Source organism: Sardina pilchardus, chromosome 7 (assembly GCF_963854185.1).
Source record: "Sardina pilchardus chromosome 7, fSarPil1.1, whole genome shotgun sequence".
Taxonomy (NCBI): domain Eukaryota; kingdom Metazoa; phylum Chordata; class Actinopteri; order Clupeiformes; family Clupeidae; genus Sardina; species Sardina pilchardus.
The window spans coordinates 29,965,688-29,988,187 of NC_085000.1; the positions used below are offsets into that span (position 1 = coordinate 29,965,688).

The 22,500-nt window shown below is 49.6% G+C and overlaps 1 protein-coding gene across 4 annotated transcripts in view; it reads left to right on the forward strand.

Annotated features, from left to right (window-relative positions):
* The window catches only part of bmp7b (bone morphogenetic protein 7b), a 38,530-nt gene that overhangs the window by 11,844 nt on the left and 4,186 nt on the right, over positions 1 to 22,500 (forward strand). For 3 of the 4 annotated variants that reach the window (XM_062540120.1, XM_062540121.1, XM_062540122.1), the window contains 3 exons: positions 9,629 to 9,821; positions 18,740 to 18,888; positions 20,640 to 20,834. In XM_062540120.1, the coding sequence (XP_062396104.1) occupies positions 9,629 to 9,821; positions 18,740 to 18,888; positions 20,640 to 20,834 (537 nt within the window). Of the gene's footprint in view, positions 1 to 8,111; positions 8,279 to 9,628; positions 9,822 to 18,739; positions 18,889 to 20,639; positions 20,835 to 22,500 lie in introns of those variants that run through there. The other variant, XM_062540123.1, reaches the window with a different exon arrangement.

Genomic DNA, 22,500 nt, shown 5'->3' on the forward strand with positions numbered 1-22,500 from the left:
TCCTCCTCCTCCTCCTCCTCTCTGTGTTGTGTTTGTGTGGTGAGGGAGCAGGCGTGGGGAAAGAGTGATGCGTGTTGTTATTTTGGGGGCGCTGATTTGTTTGCGTGCGTCGTGCTGGTGGGGGGATCTGCCGGCCACTCGGCTCAGGAGAGCGCCGTTGGAGGAGGACTCGCGTGTTTGAAACTGTCGCCTTGGTAATCGGACAACTGTCACATGTCGTGAGAGTCAGCGCGGCACGCAGCGTTTGTGCAGCTCCAGATGGGCCTCCTCCCGCGCTCGCCTGTCTCCTCCTCTCCTCCTCTCCTCCTCCTCTCCTCCTTTCCTCCACTCCTCCTCTCCTCCTCTCCTCCTCTCCTCCTCCGCTCCTCCTTCTCATTCTTACTCACCACCATTCTTTCTCTCTTACTCAAATGTTTCGCCATGTGCATAGATTCACTCAAACAGAACACAAGGAGGCTTGTACAGTTACAGCACATTAGTGTGTATTCATTTAGCAGGCGCTTTTAGCCGAAGCCACTTACAAAACGAGGAATAACATTCCAGCTTCATGGTTAAGGAGACTTCAGATAACAATGAATGCAACAATAAATACTTCTACCAGAAGTTTAAGTTTTAGCATCTAGTTGGCGGAGGTGGTGGTAGAAGTGCATGTTACGTGTGTCTGGTTGTTCCATGTATTAGGAGAGGAGGTTCTCTCTGAGCAGCTGGGTTTTCAAGAGCTTCTTGAAGACAAATCAGCAGGGAACAGCAAATGAGAATAGTCTTTCCCAGTGTGTAGGGGCACATGCAATGCACAACACACGCAATAATGTCTTGAATTTCCCCTTGGGGATCAATAAAGTATATCTATCTATCTACAGTATCTATCTATCTAATGCATTTGCCTCTGTTGTGTGCTTTTTTCACCTGGTGAGGGTGGCCAGAAAGCCTCCTGGTTCTCAGGAGCGAGGGGAAGGTGGGCCTCTCGGAGTCGGGGTGGGGGCAGGGGTGACGTGCCCCCCTGCGGGTGGGCGGAAGCCGGCAGGTGGGCCGAGGCGGGGGCCCGCGCGGTGCAAACGCACAGGACAGACACATGCACTAATCCGCCGTGTCACCCCGGCCTGTTTCTCCACCCGCGCTGACGGAGGTGTTGGGGAGGTGCCTGAGATCCCGCCTCTTCCGCTCTCCCTGCCTCTGCTACTCCCTCTCTTTCTCTCTCTCTCTCTCTCTCTTTCTCTCTCTCTTTCTCTCTCTTTCTCTCTCCCTCTCTCATTTTCGATCACTCCATCCTGCCAGGCGTAAACCCCGCGGCTGCCCTCTATTCAACCCTGGCCTGCTACACAGACGGACCCAACATGGAGAGAGGGAAAGAAAGAAAGAGAGAGAGAGGGAAAGAAAGAATGAGAGAGGGGTGGCGAGAGAGAGAAAGAGGGTGAACAAGGTGTCACTGATGTGTGCCTGTGGCTGCGAGGCTCTAGAGGTCGTCTAGAAATCGCCGACAGGCCCACGGCCGGCCGGCACGCAGCTGTCCGTCAGCGCACCACTGCGGCACGACGTCACTCCCTCCCCGGCCCCACCGGGGGCTCCGTCTGGGATTGGCCGGCGAGGTTTTGGACTGGGGACACGAGTGGTCAGGGAGCGGTCTCCAGCCCAGCCTCGCTGTGCACTTGTGGGGAGGGAAGCCCAGATGGCGAGCTGCTCTGGAGGCGGAGAGCACCTTTATTGTGGCCGGCGCACGTGTGCGTGATAAATCTGGAGGCAGATTGAGCGGTTTGGGTACGCGCCCTCCCACGAGGTTCCGCGGGGCTTTGAAGATTGATTAGGGTGCCGGATATTTGCGATACGGTAGTTGTTGTGCGGCCCGGGACGTTTTCAATCAGCCTGCGTTGTCCGCGTCCGAGAATACGACTTTTTGGTCACGTTCACATCGGAATGTTCTGATTTGAACCCTCGCTCACACGCATAAACACCCACAACACACAAACACACACCCAGCGACACAGGACATTATAAAATTACAGCTTACATTTGTGCATGTGGGCAGACAGACACATACACATACACACACAGCCAAACGTAAAACGCTTGCACGCACATGTGCCAGCAGATGTTTGATCTGGTTCTGACTGTTAATTGAACTCAAATCCCCACGGAGCGGGGCCAGCCATCCAGCACATCACAGGAGCAGGTGTCTTTATGGTTGGGCCTCCATTTCCTCTTCCCTTTAGTTATAATGCACATCTGAAGGGAACAGATTTTTTTATGTACATTGAAGTGGGATGCAAATATGTGTATATCCGCTCCATGAAAGAAGGAATCATGTCAGGTGTGTGTGCGTGTGCGTGTGTGTGTGCGTGCGTGTGTGTGTGTGCGTGTGTGTGTGTGTGTGATACTGCAGGAACTGTGGAGTGGTGTAAGGGGGACTCTGGGTAGGCAGCCGGTGCAACAGCAGCAGGTTCCTTGGTCATTTCTATTGGGAAGCACCGCGGTGACCTTTACTGACCTTGTGGGCGCTGCCATGTGAGACTGGAGTATACAGTACAGAGAATCTCTGAAATACACCACTTCTGGTCTGTACAAATGCCAGTGTGTAAGAGCCTGTGTGTGTATATGTGTGTGTGTCAGTGGTTTTGTTTCGAATTTCAATGTTTGCATGTGTGTATTGCATTTTGTGTGTATTTTAGTGTGTGCGCAAGCACATGTGTATATTTGCATCGAGATGTGTGTGTGTGTGTGTGTGTGTGTGTGTGTGTGTGTGTGTGTGTGTGTGTGTGTGTGTGTGTGTGTGTGTGTGTGTGTGTGTGTGTGTGTGTGTGTGTGTGTGTGTGTGTATGTGTGTGTGTGTGTGTGTGTGTGTGTGTGTTTGTATCCGGGGCTGGGCCAGCAACGGAGAGGAAAAAGCAAGCGGGGTTGGAAACGGGCAGCGTTTCAGATGCCTGTGGATAGAGTTTCCCCGGCTGCCCCTTTTAATGCCCAGCGCTGCTCCCCTCCCGGCGGGTCCTCTGTTTGTTTAACGCAGGTAGGGCCACCACTCCGCCGGCCACTCGCTTCCTCCCAGAGGAAGTCATAAATGTGCCCGCTTTCATTTAACTGCACCCTAGCCCACTTCTAATTACTGCCAGAGAAAGAGAGAGAGACAGAGAGACAGACAGAGAGAGAGAGAGAGAGAGAGAGAGAGAGAGAGAGAGAGAGGGGAAAAGTTGAATGAGTAAAAGAGGTAAAGAGACAGAGGCTGTAAGAGATACAGAGAGAGACAGAAACAGAAGGAGTAGAGAGAGAGAGAGACAATGCATTTACTCGCTTGGTTCCCAGAAGGCTCATTGGATGTGGACGCATTTGCTGTGGTGACATGATCAGCTAATGCTCCACTTGTTTCTGAAATCAGAGCTCTTTGTACATTCAAGGAAAAGTCTTTGATTTGAATCCCGTAGCCTAAACCTTTGGTCAAGCTCAGAGAATTGCTCTTCATGGTTGTCTAACTGTTCTTTGAGTGTTTGCACACAATCCTGACTGGGAACCAAAGATAGAGTCAGACCGAATCATAAACCCATCAGCCAACCATGTGCTTCACAAACTTGGAAGGTGGTCGTGTTATTTAATTAGTTGTTGACGGCAAAATATCAACAACCTTTTGCGAAACCCAACTCCCAAATTGTTCGCCGCATCCTTGGCCTGTTTTATGACCGAGGCAAGGAATGTTTATTGTTAAGCCTTTTTAAAACGTTTTTAAGATTTATTTACTTATTTTGCTGGACGCCGGCCCAATGTTTGTCAGTTTCAACTGTCATCACCTACTCACAGACAGCTCTGGATTAGAACATTCGGTTTCTCTTGACTTCCTCGACTGCAAGAGAGAGTCTCTAACAGACACTCTGTTTCAGAATGATATGACTGTGGGCCCTGGGTTCTCATGTCATTCACAGTACGCTGCTCCATTTACTTCAGTCAAGTCAACTCTATTTTCTTTCACCCTGCCCCTGTGTCTAATGGACTGTACTGTTCTTTTGAAATATGCTGTTACATCCACGGTCAGAAGCAAATGTCCATGAGGAGAGAGAGAGAGAGAGTGGGGGGGGGGGGTGGGGGAAGTGCGGAACATGGAGGGGAAAAAAAAGAAAGAACAAAGCAGAGGAAGAGAGGAGACTGGAAAGGGTTAGTTGGAGACGTGTGCAGCGTGCAGCCAGCTGTTCACAGCCCACTAGATAAAGGTCTTGGAGTGCAGAGGGGCGGACGGCAAGATTAAGGGCCTGGTGCTGCTCGCAGCGGCATGGGGTGGGGAGACGGCCGTCTCCGGGGCCCAGCGCCGGGGCCTGTGCACCTGTGCTGGGCCTGGTGTGGGGGGGGCACGAGGGCCCGAGGTGCGAGGGAGAGAGGGAGTGTGTGTGTGGGGTGTGTGTGTGTGGGGGGGGGGTGTTAGGGGGCCCTGGGGAGGGCCTGCAGGCTGATGTCTGGGGAGGTGGTGCAGGCTTCCCCATGTCATCGCCGCCTCTGCACTCTGATTCCGCCGCTTTATTTATGAGCCAACGCCGCGGCGAGGGGAGGAGAGGGAAGTCCCGCTCCAGCAATCTGCTTACCAGCTTCCAGCGTGGAGGTGCATGTGTGTGTGAGTGGGTGTAGTGTGTGTCTCTGTGTACGTGTGTTTAGACATGTTGTTATGCACTTGTACATCTTGGTGTTCACTCATGCCGTAGTTTGCACAATGTGTGTGTGTGTGTGCGTGTGTGTGTGTGTGTGTGTGTGTGTGTGTGTGTGTGTGTGTGTGTGTGTAGTTGTGTTTTTTGTTTTATCATCTAATGTGTCCCCGAGCTGAAGTAATTTTGACTTACTGTGCGTGGTTGTATTTTTGCTTTTCATCGCGCGTGGGTGTGTACGTCTGTGTGTGTACGTCTGTGTGTGTGTACGTGTGTGTGTGTGTGTGTGTGTGTGTGTGTGTGTGTGTGTGTGTGCGTGTGTGTGTGTGTGTTTACAGTATGTTTGTGTGCTCATGTGTGTACTAGTGTAGCTGGCCGACTTTTTATGTCATCCACTCGAAATGCGCATAGTGGTGTGGTGACCTCACGCGTGCACTCAGAGTACAAGGCCAGGAGGACTCCAAGCCAACTGCAAGCTCCGCCAGCTCAGCTGTGCGCGGACAAACACACACACTCACACACACAGATGTGCACATTTGCTCACACAGATGCACACACAAACATGCACAGTGCACACACAAGGTCGCGAACGCACAGATGCATACATACACACACACACACACACACACAGACACACCCTCTAATACTCCTGTTGAAATAACCTCTACTCTCATTCGCTCTCTCATACACACAGAGACACTGACACAAACACACACACACACACACACACAGACATATTCACACACAAAACAGGCCCTAGTCCAGAATGTTTTGCTCCAAATCAGTTCTGGAGCTGTGCGCCAGCTCTTTCTAAGAACAGGTGGGAAGGTTTGGATTTAACGCTTGAGATAACCTGCCTGAAACACCGCCACGAGAGCAGGCTGGAGCGGCCGGTCCGGAACAACATACCAGCGCTGGCGCCGCCATTAAAAAGCCTGGAACTCGGACCTTTGGACGGGATCTCCTCGGGAGTGGGAGGCGAGGAGAGGAGAGGAGAGGAGAGGAGAGGAGAGGAGAGGGGAGGGGAGGAGAGGAGAGGAGAGGAGGCGCGGGAAGGGCCTCTCGGTGTCAGGAGAGCTTTTAAAGCCGCTCCGGGGGCACGTGTGTGTCTGAGAGACGAGAGCAGCGGCGAAGGCTCTCCGACCACGCGGTTGCCCCGGCGGCCATTAAACACCAGCGTGGAGAAATGGAAAAGCACTTACACCACCCCGGAACACCGCGTCTGATCTTCCCCTCCCGACAGACAAAAGAGAGAGAGAGAGAGAGAGAGCGAGAGAGAGGGAGCGAGCGAGGGAGGGAGGGAGGGAGGGAGGGAGGGAAAGAGGGGAGTCTAGTAAAAGTCAGCTGTGTCTCCTTTGATGCTGTGGGGAAATGCATGTTCCAGGATGGAGCGAAGGTTCCGGGAGTGAGGGGAGAACAGGCAGGGGTTGGGAGACAGAGAGATAAGAGCACGCACACAGTCCGTATATGACGAGGAAAGAGCTAACACGCACCATACCACTGTGAAATTGAACCACTGCTAAGCAAACCTCTTAAGCAGATCCCATACTCCCCCCCCCCCACACCTTAATAAACTCTTAACAGGTACCATCAGCTGCTGCACAACACAGCCAGCCATCAAAGAGTGCAGTTGTTCCGGTCAGGAAGCAAGGGCACAGATGAATGGGCTCCAGATTTGTCGTCTCACCTGTATCCAGTGCTCAGAGAGGCTACGAGGTCCGCAGGTGTTATTCCGAGACGGCCAAACAATCACTCCCCTGGGGGCCCCTGACCGCAGAGAGAGAGAGAGAGACAGAGAGAGAGAGAGAGAGAGAGAGAGAGAGAGACAGAGAGAGAGAAGAGCTTGTCAGAGAGATAAAGTAGAGGCAATGTCCCAGTGCAGAGGCCAGAGGCTGGTGTTCTGAAAGCTCCCATTCTACAGAGGAGGGGGGAGAAGAAGGGTGGGGGGGGCACAGGCACAGGTGCTCTGGGCTTGAGATGCTGGGGAGGGTGAGGGTGGTGGTGGTGGTGGTGGTGGGGTGGAGGTTAGGATGAGTCGGAGGACTCTGTTGTGAGGGTGCTCCTCAGTGAAAGCGGTATGTAAACAATGCAAACGGTCTGGGAAGCTCCGGACAATGAACGCTGGAATGGGCCTCCTGTAATCACCAACAGAAACCCGGCCCGCACTGAAGAGTAATTAGATCCATGCTCTTTCCCTGAGTGCACACACACTTGCACGGACAGTGGGGCCATTGTGCGTGCTGCACACAGCCACAGTGTGTGTGCGTGTGTGTGTGTGTGTGTGTGTGTGTGTGTTTGGTTGGAGAGAGAGGGACATGAGAGAATGAAGGGGAAGGGGTGGATAAAAGAAGTGAGCGAGAAAGAGAGAGGGAAAAAAAGAGATGTACAGCATCACAGATGGACAGGGAAAAGGAAAGAGTGAACGAGTGAGCAGAGGAGGGGAAGAGAGTCATCAGCAGAAGGAGCAAAGGGGAGAGAGGGGGAGTCGACGACGAGACGAGCCGAGCCGCGGCACGCCACAGAGCCCGAGCGGGTCCGAGCGAAGCGGTCCGCATCCGTCCGCTTTCTCTATTTACAATCCTCCGCCGCTCTCGATCACGGGCCGGTCATTCAGCGGCGCGGTGGACTAGGGGAGGACAGCTGGCCGCTCGGCGCTCTGACTGTGCGGCGCAGGAGTGGAAGTGTCAACAAGGCGCTCTTTGTCTCCGTGTCTGTGTCCGACTGCGAGGCCTTGGCCGTGATCAAGAGCTGGCAGAGGAGCCAACGCTGCGCAGAGTTCACCGGCCACGTGACCACCACCGCGACGACGACGACGATGATCAGGCCTCCGGTGCAGGCCGCTCACTGGCCAATCAGCACATCACCCAAAGACAGGACAGAGAGAGAGAGAGAGAGACAGAGATAGAGAGAGAGACAGAGAAAGAGAGAGAGACAGAGAGAGAGAGAGGGATGAAAAGTGACAACAACAGTTGAGAAGCAACACGGAAATGCTCCTAAAAATGGCACACAGCACACATTGCAAAAAAGGCAAAAAGAAAGAAAAAAAAGGTTGAAGTTGACTGGTATTTAGCAGACACTTATCCAATGCGGCATGAGCTCACAGCGGCGGGTTTCGGAAATCGAACCCGGGCCGACCGATTGTCCGCCGCACTGCCACGCCCGTAAAGCCGCAGGGAACGCGTCCAGAGAGAGGTCCAGGGGAAAGAGACATCAGGGAGGAAGTTTCTGGCCCTTCGTTTTAGCCTGCCGGGCCAATAATAGCCCTTAGAAGTGGACAGAAGGATAGGCCAGAGAGAGAGAGAGAGAGAGAGAGAGAGAGAGACAGAGAGGGAGAGAGAGAGAGACGGAGAGACAGCAAAGAAGGATAGGCCAGAGAGAGAGGGCGAGAGAGATGGAGAGAGAGAGAGGGAGAGAGAGAGAGAGACAGAGAGAGAGAGACGGAGACAGCGGAGGACCTCAGCGTGAGATAGAGTCGCTGGGCGGTGAGCGGTGAGTGGAGCCGAGTGCAGGACTTGGGTGTGGCTGCAGGATGTGCCGCTGGCATCTGGACCGCAGCGACTCGGGCTCGGCTGCAGAGGTCAGCACTCCAGGCACACTCCAGAAACTGACCCGTGGCACCGGAACGGGACCGTGTCTCCGTAGCAACACCGCGGGATCACAAGACGCCGGTAGGAATTTGGTCATGCCGAATTCAGTTTCGGCAGCACCGGCAGCCTTTCGGGAAGACCAAAAATATGTTTTTTTGGCGTGGTCGAGTCAATTGAATCCGTCGAAAAAGCCTTTGATCGAAATAGCTTTTCGTCATTCTCCCGGTACTTCCTGTGGCCTCTGCGTCACAGCCAGGGAATAACTCTTCCCAGCTTGGACCTCCTGCGCGACGACGTGCGTGTTTGTAGGAAGGTGAAGGCTTCGCTCTCGAAGGGCCAGTGAGCTCACGGCTCCTGGAGCTCGGCGGGAGGCCGAGGCGTCCCGCCGAACGGAGAGCTCGGGGCAGGATATGACAAACACCGGGGGTTAAGTTAACCAAACTGGGGGTCAGGGGTCAACAGAGGGGATTAGGGGTGACGGGGTGACTGGCCTGGCGGCTACCGAACGGAAGGCAAACAGATCCGGTCTTAAAGGACGATGGGAGATGAGACAGCGATGCATGCTGTGCGCCGGGGAGGCGGGGAGGAATGTGTGCACTGCTGTGTGTAGTGTGGATATATGACAGCCTGTGTGTGTGTGTGTGTGTATGTGTGTGTGTGTGTGTGTGTATGGATTAAGGAAGTGTTGTATTGTGGCCCATACACACACACACACACACACACACACACACGCACACATGCACACATGCACACACGCACATACACACAGAACAAGCTAATCCTATACATATTTCTCAAGGAGACGTGAACCTACTGTGTGTGTGTGTGTGTGTGTGTGTGTGTGTGTGTGTGTGTGTGTGTGTGTGTGATGGACACGGGAGAGGTTGCACTGGGCCTAGGGAGCAGGCTTCACCTCATGTGGTCCAGATGAGAGACTGAGACGTCAATTCTCTCTGGTTCTCCGAGAGCGAGCATGAAGCAGATCGAGTGTGAGAGCAAGCCATAAAGCTGTCCGTGTATCCATGTCTAAATCAATTTACATTTTTCCACTTTTCACACGTTCTCTCTTGGGGGGTGTTCTCAATTTATCACGGCAAACTTCTCCATCCTTTGGAACAAGTCTGACTGTCTTTTATTGTGTGTGTGTGTGTGTGTGTGTGTGTGTGTGTGTGTGTGTGTGTGTGTGTGTGTGTGTGTGTGTGTGTGTGTGTGTGTGTGTGTGTGTGTGTGTGTGTGTGTGTGTGTGTGTGTGTGTGTGTGTTTATGTGTGCGTGTTTTTGCTTTGTCAGAATCACAAGAGAACTTATCAGAGTCCAGCCCAAAGAATCTGTTGACCTTTTCTCATGCAGTGTCCAGCAGATGACCATAGCACTGTTGTTGTTTGTGGTCACCCCTGTAGTGAAAGCGTGTCCGTCTTTGCTTCTCCCTTAGTGGAGCACGACAAAGAGTTCCTGCCCGTGCGGCGGCACCACCGGGAATTCCGCTTCGACTTGTCCAGGATTCCAGAGGGGGAGGCGGTCACTGCCGCCGAGTTCCGCATCTACAAGGACTTCATCCAGGAGCGCTTGGACAACGAGACCTTCCGCATCAGTGTCTACCAGGTGCTGGAGGAACACTCGGACAGGTGAGATTCACACACAGGCACACGCACTCATGCACTCACACACACACAAACAGGTGGAGGTATTCACACACACACACACACACACACACATACATACATATGCACACACATGCACGCATACTCACACACGTAGACACACTTTTTTGCACATTTGCATGACGGAAGAATAAATGTTCTTAAAACGTTACCGACATATCAGATAATGTAAAGATGAACCACTTTGGCAGTGGGATGATTTGGGCTTCCAGAGAGTTGGAACTCAGGGGATGAATTCATCAGGCCTGTATTGTCTTCGAAAACCTACACCTGTTTCTCCTTAATCTCCTTAATAGTAGGGTAGGAAGGGGGGGTTCACCTGCACCCGAAAGGTATATTTTTTTAACCTAGTTTTTTGTAATCCTTAAGGTGTCTAGTAAAGGAATTTTGATGTTCCCCATGCAAATTATTGTCCCATATGTGATTTTTTTGTACCATCTTTTGTGTCTTTGCTTGATTTTCGGGTTTAAAAAATGAAAACTTTAAATGTACATAGAATCTGAACAATACATCCTACAGACACAATCCACCCCATTTTCTCTTCGTCTTTGCATGAGGAATTGATCGATATGAGGATTGTCATGATTAGATGATGTATGGTGCCTAAAAACTCAAATAAGCACCAAGAAATTGAAAGAAAATGGTGACATTGGCTCACTGAAACTCCTCCCCTATGGACCCTGTTGATATATGTTTTCTAACTTTTGTATTTTTACAATCTTTAAGATGTCTAATAACCAAATGTTGTTGATCCCTACTTGAAATATTGTCACATGTTGGTCCAAATGAACTTCTCCCATAATAAGGCATTACTATTCAAACCATTGTATTGGTATTATATGTATTGAAACAAAACAGAAAAACACTCATATAATCAAATATGTGTATATGTAGGGTATAACAAATCCCCATTAGAATAAACTGAAATATAAAAAAGTGATTCTAATCAAAGGACAAAAAGGTCAAGGGCAATGATGTCCATTCATCATACAGCATGTCTTAATAATCAATCTATTGCTCCTCATGTTCTCCACCATCTCCTTGACTGTTTCCTCCAGTAAGTCAGTGAGTGAAGTGGGGAGGATAGATCCACAAAACCACACTGGTTCCAGGGTACCTTCTTCTGTCTTTTCACAGCCTTGGCCAGGATCATGGGGCTTGGAACACCAGAATAGCGGTATGGCTGATCTCTTGTATGGCTAGACGGTGGTTGACACAGTTGATGTGTGGGACCAGGTTGTCTCTGCAGGGTGGGAGTTGGGACAGATCCACCTTGGATCTGGTGGTAAGCTAGCCTGGACACCAGACTCTCTTCTTCGCAGAGAGTCTGGCCTAGCGCCATTTGTAAACGTTCATTTTCTGGTTTGTAGACACTTGCCTGAAGTTTGAATTCATTGGAGTTCATTCGCTAATGTTTGGTAATGACGTATGATAGATAGATAGATAGATAGATAGATAGATCAATAAAGTACTGTATCTATCTATCTATGATAACCACGGGGGACACAACGATAACGATAGGCTTGAAACTTAAATGTAATATCTCATGAGAACGCCCTCTGTTCGCTGATTGGGCGGAGATGCATTTGCCGGAGTAAACCAAGCTTGATGAAGCTGTGCCAGACGGAATATGGAGAAAGATGTAAATGAGCGGAAGTACGTAGTCAGGCGGGGGCCAGGCTAATGGTAAGCGTCTCATCCTCCCCAATCATTCTTTTCAGCATGATGCTGCACACATTGTTAATAGATTCTTCACGGGCCTGGCCATACATTAGACATGTAAATGCCTTGATGTCCTCCACCACATCTGACTCCAAAGACCACTGGTCACCAAGTTTTCTGAGGACATAAGTAATTATAGTATTACAATGTCACAATGTATCAATACCTATGTTCAGCATTAATTGTCATTACATGTTACAGAATATCTGACTGAAAATACTCACTTGAAGGCTGCATGATACTTTGGATTACTCTGCAGCTTTTTCAGCGGCCCAACCTTTCCTTTGCCTCTAAAGGTACTTGTAACGTCTTCCCCTGTGAAGACGTAGAGGCCAAGTATTGTTGTGTAGTAGTCTGCCCCCTTACATTCTGCTAGTTCGCTGACATTTAGGATCCGCCTGTACTTTCCTGTCCCAATATCGACGTAGATGGTCAGCGGGATGGATTTGGCGTGGTGTAGGAGGATGAAGAAAATGTCTGTGTCTGGAGTTCTCACCACAGCCACCTTGTGCCCCAGTTAAGTGGCATACAGCAGGTACAGAACAACCCAGGTGTCAGTCTCTTCCTGGCTAGACTTCAGCTGAGGTATCTCACATGTGGTCACCTGAAGCAAGTTATTGAGTAAGGTGTGCTAGTATATAATAAGACACAATTTTATCAGTTTCTCATGTATAACTGGGCTTGGCTAAATATTTTCCAAAAGTTTCTGAGAAAGACTCACATTGCCATCCGATGACTCCAACTGATATGCTTTGCCACTGCTGTTCCACATTTCTCCAGGCGTGATGCAGATGCATTGCTGCCCCATACCTCAAGTGGCAGTTTACAGAGTTATGTCTTACTCTTGTTCATTTGTCAGTAAGGGTTTAAAGTCACTTGGCTTCCTTGTTGCTGGACCACCTATGATGTATGATGTACTGCTGGGACACGCCATGACGGAATCATTATGGTAGGAGTCCGTTGAGAAGACAAAATGCTTCTTAGCCACCATATGGTCAAGGGACTGGAGACAAATTTCCTCGAATGTTGGTTAGAGGTTCCTCAAGGCATGAAAGAGTGCATTGCCATACTGGATGTAGAAAGCAACCTTTGGATAAGGCACATCTTCAGGAGTGTCTTCCATCAAGTAGTGAGGCATTTCAGCCTTGTTGGTCTTATTGAAGAACCCATCAGCTGTGCCTAGGCTAGGAGGAACTGGGAAGAGTGAGTACCGCAGAACTGCTCGTCTCACCATTATTCGAGGAAATTTCTCTTCAGTCCCTTGACCATATGGAGGCTAGGAAGCATTTTGTCTTCTCAACAGACTCCTACCATAATGGTTCCGTTAAAGCTCAGGAGAGATTCCGTCGTGGCGTGTCCCAGCGGTACATCATAGGTGGTCCAGCAACAAGGAAGCCAAGTGACTTTAAACTCTTCTTGGCAAATGAACAAGACAACTCTGTAAACTGCCACTTGAGGTATGGGGCAGCAATGCATCTGCATCACGCCTGGAGAAATGTGGAACAGCAGTGGTAGTCGTTGAAGGCAAAGCATATCAGTTGGAGTCATTGGATGGCAATGTGAGTCTTTCTCGGAAACTTTTGGAAAATATTTAGCCAAGCCCAGTTACACATGAGAAACTGATAAAATTGTGTCTCATTATATACTAGCACACCTTACTCAATAACTTGCTTCAGGTGACCACATGTGAGATACCTCAGCTGAAGTCTAGCCAGGAAGAGACTGACACCTGGGTTGTTCTGTACCTGCTGTATGCCACTTAACTGGGGCACAAGGTGGCTGTGGTGAGAACTCCAGACACAGACATTTTCTTCATCCTCCTACACCACGCCAAATCCATCCCGCTGACCATCTACGTCGATATTGGGACAGAAAAGTACAGGCGGATCCTAAATGTCAGCGAACTAGCAGAATGTAAGGGGGCAGACTACTACACAACAATACTTGGCCTCTACGTCTTCACAGGGGAAGACGTTACAAGTACCTTTAGAGGCAAAGGAAAGGTTGGGCCGTTAAAAAAGCTACAGAGTAATCCAAAGTACCATGCAACCTTCAAGTGAGTATTTTCAGTCAGATATTCTGTAGCATGTAATGACAATTAATGCTGAACATAGGTATTGATACAGCTTGGTTTACTCCGGCAAATGCATCTCCGCCCAATCAGCGAACAGAGGGCGTTCTCAAGAGATATTACATTTAAGTTTCAAGCCTATCGTTATCGTTGTGTCCCCCGTGGTTATCATAGATAGATAGATGCAGTACTTTATTGATCTATCTATCTATCTATCTATCATACGTCATTTCCAAACGTTAGCGAATGAACTCCAATGAATTCAAACTTCAGGCAAGTGTCCACAAACCAGAAAATGAACGTTTGCAAATGGCGCTAGGCCAGACTCTCTGCGAAGAAGAGAGTCTGGTGTCCAGGCTAGCTTACCACCAGATCCAAGGTGGATCTGTCCCAACTCCCACCCTGCAGAGACAACCTGGTCCCACACATCAACTGTGTCAACCACCGTCTAGCCATACAAGAGATCAGCCATACCGCTATTCTGGTGTTCCAAGCCCCATGATCCTGGCCAAGGCTGTGAAAAGACAGAAGAAGGTACCCTGGAACCAGTGTGGTTTTGTGGACCTATCCTCCCCACTTCACTCTCTGACTTACTGGAGGAAACAGTTAAGGAGATGGTGGAGAACATGAGGAGCAAGATTGATTATTAAGACATGCTGTATGATGAATAGACATCATTGCCCTTGACCTTTTTGACCTTTGATTAGAATCACATTTTTATATTTCAGTTTATTCTAATGGGGATTTGTTATACCCTACATATACACATATTTGACTATATGAGTGGTTTTCTGTTTTGTTTCAATAATTAGAATACCAATACAATGGCTTGAATAGTAACTACTTATTGTGGGAGAAGTTCATTTGGACCAACATGTGACAATATTTTAAGTAGGGATCATCAACATTTGGTTATTAGACATCTTAAAGATTGTAAAAATACAAAAGTTAGAAAACATATATCAACGGAGTCCATAGGGGAGGAGTTCCAGTGAGCCAATGTCACAATTTGTGAGCATTTTTTGGTGTTTATTTGAGTTTTTATGCACCATACATAATCTAATCATGACAATCTTCATACCTATCAATTCCTCATGCAAAGACGAAGAGAAAATGGGGTGGATTGTGTCTGTAGGATGTATTGTTCAGATTCTATGTACATTTAAAGTTTTCATTTTTTATACCCGAAAATCAAGCAAAGACACAAAAGATGGTACAAAAAATCACATATGGGACAATAATTTGCATGGGGAACATCAAAATTCCTTTACTAGACACCTTAAGGATTACAAAAAACTAGGTTAAAAAAATATACCTTTCGGGTGCAGGTGAACCCCCCCTTCCTACCAGACTATAATTGCTGTCTTGGACTGTTGATTTTGATTCAGAACTCAGTGCTGCCTCTCCCATAGAATGGGCCAACTGTGCTCGAATGTAAGCCTGTGAGTTAAACAGAGGGGGTCTTGCTTTGAGCTGAGAGCCCCAAAGCACATGACTAGGCTGGGAAGGCCAGAACCTCGGCAGTTCTCCTGCTCCATATCTCCGTGCCGCCATCTTCTCATGTTCACGTCCATTGGGGTAACCCTGTCCACCCCCACCCCCGCTCTAGAGCACAGGGAACGGGGAGACGGAGGGGAAGGGACCCCTCTGCAGAGAGACTCCCAGGCCTGTCCAGCCACGGGCACCACTCAGATCCCTCTGCTGTGATGTGCACTGTGCAGGCTTAAAGCAACACCATGGACGGATTGATATCTATGCCCTTTGCCGTCACTATGCAATCAATATGCATATTTTTAGTGCTAGGTACCTTTAGATGCCTAGTTAGTCTAAAAACAACTCGTGTAATACTCCTTATAATCCTACTCATTCAACACTTTAGGCCTTGAGAGGTATGTGCAGGCTTAAAGTAACAGCAGTGAAGAATTTATATCTATGCCTCTTGGCATCTATTTGCGACACCTTTTAGTGCTATGACTCTATGTAGTTACTCAAAAACCGACTCAAAGGTTCGTGAGCCAACCCGATCAACACTCAAGGCCTGTGGTGGTATATGTGGGTTTAAAGCGGAACTAAGGGTAGGGTTATGCGAAAGGGTGGGGGTGCGGTGTAGGATGAGTATCTGAAATGTTGTTTGTTCTGTCAGGGTAAACTCCTGGACGGACAGGTTGTGGCCAAGTGTTGGTCAGCCATGTCGGAAGCTTGGGGGGGACTCACTCCAGACACCGGCTCTGTCAGCCGCCCCTGTGTTTTCCTTTTTCCGGGCGATGTCGTTCCGGCTCTCAAAGAGCCGCTTGTGTGCCGCAGACGTCTAACTCCCCCAGCTGCCCTGTCGGAACCTTCCAGAGGGGGGCGTGTGTAACTCACACCAGGGGAGACTGTCCACCCCTCCCCGCCAATACCCCCTTTTTCCTCCCTGCCTCTGTTCCACCAGACCCCTCATGGAGGCTAGTGTTGCCCCTGGAGGAGTAGAGGAACAACACATGCTTTTGTCCTCTCCCCAGAGAAAGAGAGAGAAAGAGAGAGAGAGAGAGAAAGAGAGAGAGAGAGCTTAGTTAAATTAATACATAAACGCACAAAAGGGACCGAGTGTAATACAAGGCAAAAGGAGAAAACAGAGTCTCCTTCTTGAGCCAGAGAGTGAGAGAGAAAAGAGAGAGAAAGGGAGAGAGAGAGATTAGTTAAATGAATACATAAACGAGCAAAAGGGATTGAGTGTAATACAAGGCAAAAAGAGAAAACACAGCCTCCTCCTCGAGTCCTTTTCCCGTGTCCCAGGTGTGTGTGTGGGAGCTGCAGTAAAGGTGACCCGGGGAGGCCTTGGGTTTCTGGGCAGCAGTCGCCTGGTGAGGAGGGTGTGTGTGTGTGTGTGTGTGTGTGTGTTGGGAGTGGGGGGGGGGGATTGGGGCTGTGTTCCAGAGTGAGCCTGGCTAGTCCACTGATGCTCAGGGCTTTGGGGAAGCTCCAGGATGGATTGCACTGATGGAAAGACTCTCCCTCTCATCCCTCAAGGGCTTCCTCAAACTCTTTCTTGTGCTCTCTCTCTCTCTCATCTGTCTTTTCATGCCCTCTTCCTAGCTTGTTGTCGCTTCTCTTCTTTTCTTTTTATTCTGGCTGAAGTGGTCTCTCTCTCTTCCTGGACTTCTATAGCAATTCTTCCACCTCTCATGCCCACTGTCCGTTGATTAACTCATCCACTCCATAATTATTTTTCCCCCCTCTCCATCGCATGTTCACTCTCTCTTTTCCACCCCTCCACCCCTCCACCCCTTCCTCTCTGGTGCTAAATTGCGGCGGGTGATTTACGGCGGGGCCGCTCGTTCTGTGGGAGATCAGCAGCCGTTTATAAAGCCATTATGATCAATTAAGGAAATGAAGTGCTCCCCTGGGCCTCGCCATCTGGAGCCCTCTCTCCCCCTGCCACCTCCACTCTCTTTCACTCTTGCTCTTTCTCTCCGTTTCTTCCTCTCTCTCTCTGTCTCTCTCTTTCTTTCTGTCTGTCTCTGTCTCTCCTTCTCTCACTGCCTCTTTCTCTCTCTCTGTCTGTCTGTCTGTCTCTCTCTTCTTCCAATCTGTTGGCTGACTTTCCTCACTTCCTCTTTTCTTTGATGTCCACTTCCTCTTTTCCATCATCCTGCTTCTCCTTGTCATCCTTCTCTTTTTTTACTCCATCCCTCTCTCTCTCTCCCTCCCTCCTCTCCTCTTTGTGTTTGTGTTTTGTTTGCATGATTCCTTGCTGTAATGGTATCTAAGTGTCCAGCCTCGGCCCCACCTGATGTACAGTACAGTAGGTCACTGCACAGCGCTGTGGGGTTTTTCCCATGCAGTTGTCCTCGTTGTTTTGCTTCCCCCCCTTGACAGTGTCCCAGTGGCCTCAGGCCGACCACAATCCAAAATATCCTGTCTCTCCCTCTGTCTCTCTTCCTCTCTCTCTCTTCCTCTCTCTCTCTCTCTCTCCCTCTGTCTCTCTTCCTCTCTCCCCCTCTGTCTCTCTTCCTCTCTCTCTCTCTCTCTCTCTCTCTCTTCTTCTCTCTCTCTCTCTCCCTCTGTCTCTCTTCCTCTCTCTCTTTCTCTCTGTCTCTCTCCCTCTCTCTACTCTCTCTCTACTCTCTCTCTCCCTCTCTCTCCCCCTCTCCCTCTCTCTCTCCCTCTTTCTCTCTGTTTCCCTCCCTCTAGCTCCCTCTTTCTCTCTCTCTCTGCCTCTCTCTCTCTCTCTCTCTCTCTCTCCCTCTCTCTCCCTCTCTCCCTCCCCTGCTTCTCTCTCTCCGTGACTCGCGCTCCATTGTTTGCCTTTGGAGTAATCCAACATTTTGGCTTTGCAGGCCTCTTGTGGTCGTGCCGCTCTTGTGGTTAATCCCGCTGTTCCGCCACTTGCTCTGCAGCCTCTTCCCTTCTGGGGTTTGGCAGGCGGACGGGCAGGCTGGCAGCGGGCGCTCCGGATGCTCAGCCCAGCGTGGCCCTCCCTGCCCAGGCAGGCCTCCTCCGCTGCATCCAAACAAACGCTTACACACACGCACGCACGCACGTACGCACACACGCACACACACACGCACGCACACACACACACACACACACACACACACACACACACACACACACACACACACACACACACACAGTCATACTTGTAAACATGCACATACATGCGAAAAAACAGACGAACACATAGACACACACTCAGACACACACGCACACACACACACACACACACACACACACACACACACACACACCCACGCACATTTGCATGACGGAAGAATAAAAGTCCTTCAAATGTTACGAGTGTCTGAATGCAAACACAGATCACAGAGACTCCCCTGCTTTCATCTTCGCCTGTCACTCCCTTTTTCACTCGCTTCTTTCCTCTCCTCCTCCACGTCTCTCTCCCTCCCTTCCTCTCATCCTCCCTTTCCTCTCTTTCTATTTCTGTCTCCTTTATTCTTTTCCCTCCTGTCTCACCTTTGTGAACCCACAGGTTGTATCTCTTGGCCGATAACTTGTATCTTTCCATTTCTCTCCCACTCTCTCTCTCTCTCTCTCCCACTCTCTCTCTCTCTCTCTCTCTCTCTCTCTCTTTCTATTTCTGTGACAGAGAGTCGGACCTCTTCCTGCTGGACTCGCGGGTCATCTGGGCGGCCGAGGAGGGCTGGCTGGTGTTTGACATCACCGCCACCAGCAACCACTGGGTCCTGAACCCCGGCCGCAACCTGGGCCTGCAGCTGTCCCTGGAGGGAGTGGACGGTGAGTGACCGACCGCAGCAGCACCCAGCAGCTGACCCCTCCTGCCCTGTCTCCACTGCCACTTGCTCGCTTGCGCAGATTGACCACTGGGGCCATTTGCAGGGGACAACTCAATCAGTGTCAGTCAAGCTATAAGCCAAGTCCAGTATTGACAAGCTCAACTGTCCTCACCTAATTATCCAACGCCCGACACACATACCGTAATTTCCCGACTATTAGCCGCAGCTTATACATTGATTTTGCAATATTTCTTCAGCTATGAGGCTAATACATGGGGACAGTTCATATGGTGTTAATATGGTTTTGTTTCTTTTAACTTGCATAAAACACTGTCCTGCGGCTTATACACAATGCGGCTTATATGCGGGAAATTACTGTACAGTACACACACATGCGCACACACACACACACACGCACACAAACACACACACACGCACACATGCACACACAAACACACACACACACATGCACAAACACATGCACACACACACACACACATTTGCACACAGACATACACCGACGCATAGATCCACACCACTATTTCTATACTGTGCACTACAGTAGTCTGATCTGTCATCTTCAGCAGTGGCAGTGAGAGGCTCGTCCCAGAGTCCCGGAGTCCCTGAGCGCCAGAGAGGAGCTCTGGGGGGCAGGATGTTACACGTCGGGAGAGTTGTGAGGAAAACAGATGGAATCTGCTTTCATGTGAAGGGGTGTGTGTGTGTGTGTGTGTGTGGGGGGGGGGGGGGGGATGGAAGAGGTGACGAGGGGGCATGTCTGTGCAGGCCCGCCAGGTCGTCCCATCGCTGCTGACAACCAGCAAGCCTTGCTTCAGCCTCACGTCAGAACAGAGACTGAGATACATTCCAGTGTGTGTGTGTGTGTGTGTGTGTGTGTGTGTGTGCGTATTTACGTGTGGGAGAATGCATGGAGGTGCACATGCATGAAGGATATGTTATCACTGGCACTTGCACATACTGTGCGTGTACGTACACAATAGAGTGGGGAAAAGAAACATGCATGTGAAATTCTGTGTGTGAGAGAGAGAGAGAGAGAGAGAGAGAGAGAGAGAGAGAGAGAGAGAGAGGCAAAATAACACACACATGCAGATTCAGACACAGGCTTTTTAAGGCTGTCTCTTTAACGTCAGGCAGCATGTGTGTGCTTGACAGAAGTCATGAATTTCAAAAAGCAGCAAAACAACATGCAAGGAATTTGGAGAGAAAACAGACACGTTCGCAAACCCCAGCTCTGAGAATTACTCAGACAAAAGAAAAGAAACAGCGCGGACCACACACACACACACACACACACACACACACACACACACACACACACACACACACACACACACGCACACACACACGCACACACACACAAATTCACGAGTTGGCACACATGCACGCATTACATAAATATGCCTCCATGAAAAAAAAAAAACATGCTCAAATACAAAACTCCAAAATGGTCACGAAGCTAAAAGACTCAAACACACATCATAAACACAATTCATACTATTCATATGCACTCATGAAGTTCTTCCCTCTGTTTTATAATTAAATCCATTCCATCTGTAAACTACTGTTGAGAGGAGGACAGGAATGACGGTGCAATATAATATCCTCAAGCCAAATCCACAAATACACCTTCCACTGTCCTCTTCCAGTCTGAGTCTACGTTAAGTGTCTGTGTGTGTGTGTGGAGATCTGTGTGCGTATGAGTGAGCCGGTGCTCTCTGTCTCCCCCTGCAGGCCAGAGCGTGAACCCACGGACGGCGGGCCTGATCGGGCGCAACGGGCCCCAGAGCAAGCAGCCCTTCATGGTGGCGTTCTTCAAGGCCACCGAGGTGCACATCCGCAGCGTGCGCTCCACCCAGGGCGGCTCCAAGACACGCAAGGCCAAGGGGCCCAAGGGCCAGGAGGCACTACGAGTGGCCAACATCGCCGGTGAGCAGCCCGACCGGCACGGGGCGGGGGGGAGGAGAGAGAAGAGAGAGAGAGAGAGAGAGAGTCTCTGTAATTGTTGTTATGTCTTACCTTTACATGTGTACCAATTGCTTTCATGTGTCATGCCAATAAAGCAACTTTTGAAGATGAATTTGAGAGAGAGAGAGAGAGAGAGAGAGAGAGAGAGAGAGAGAGAGGAAGGGTGGGAGAAGAGAGAGAGAGGGAGAAAGGGAGAGAAGAGAGAGAGAGGAGAGAGAGAGATGGAGAGAAGAGAGAGAGCGAGAGTCAGTGTGGTGGCGCTAACTGAGGACAGCAGGCTGGGAGATGTAGGGCCAGAGATGCAGACGTGAGTGTGGTCTATACATATAGACCTCAAACTCAAGCAGGGATATAAATGTGGACGTGTGCAGTTTATGGAAGTCCATACATGTGCTGGCTATGGGGGGGTATCCTTTACACAGGGGGCACAGAACATGGGGAGCATAGCAGCTCAGTTTCCTTCCCCCTTTTTCAGTTTCAGTTCCTCTTTTTATATCTGCCACTTTTACTTTTAATGCAGAAATATAATTTTGACAATCACACTTCTTCTATTTAAGATGCTGCAGCTAGACTTTGCTTGACCTCGTTTTTACCACTTTTACTACTAGATGATGACAAGAGTGGTTACACTTTACGTGAAGGTATCTACATAAGAGTGACATGACAAAGTCATGAACGTATCATAAACATTATAAATCACTTCGGTCATTTAGTGTCATTTGGCTTTTGTCATGACAAAAGAGTTAGGGTTCAGGTTACATTACATTACCTTATGTTACATTTGGACGACACTTTTTAACCATAGCGACTTACAGTACAACATGGTAAACCTTTTAAGCTTTTTAAAGCAACTCTAACAACAAGTTTAGGAATTTTTTTAGGAGTGCAGTAAGAATAATGAAAAAATAAAAATAAAATAATAATGAAAAAAGGTAGTCTGCAGTAAGAGTAACTCCATTACAATCATGACCTTCAAGTGAAGTGTTACCGAATATACTAAAGAAATATGCTTTAAGACTACTGTACGTGGAATACATTGAATGCTACAGAAGCTATTGTTGCTTGTAGATGTCAGCCCATGGAGAATGGGTGGGAGTAATGTCTGCTTGGCTGGAGCTCAGTTGGACGAGCGAGATGCTGGCACTAAGGCCTACACCAGCATAGACGCATGACATGAGAATAATAATAATAAAAAAAACATCTTCACAATGCTGATCGTGCTGTTATAGCATGGAAGATGGACGTGGAGATTAATGAAGTGTCCGTCTGGAAGGGGAGTGGGTGTTGGTGGGGGGAGAGGTCAGCAGCGGGGGGGGGGGGGGGCAGTCTTTAACCGGTGAGCAGCGCGTCGGAGAGGAGCACGGCAACATCTGATCCGCCGTGTTTTCCAATGAAGAATGATCCTTTTCATCGTGTCGGAGCATAATACATGTGGCTGTCAACAGCAGTTTAGTGGAGCGCCGGAGGTTGTCCAGAGGTGAAATTCCTGAGCCGGAGGTGTGCGGCTGTGTCTGAGCAGCGTGGCAGCAGGAGCGTCGGTCGGAGCCTGGAGAGCTCTCCTCGCGCCACGCGGGGTAATGTGGGTCTCAGGAGAAATCAAAGACAGATGAGGACGGGGCGGGGGGGG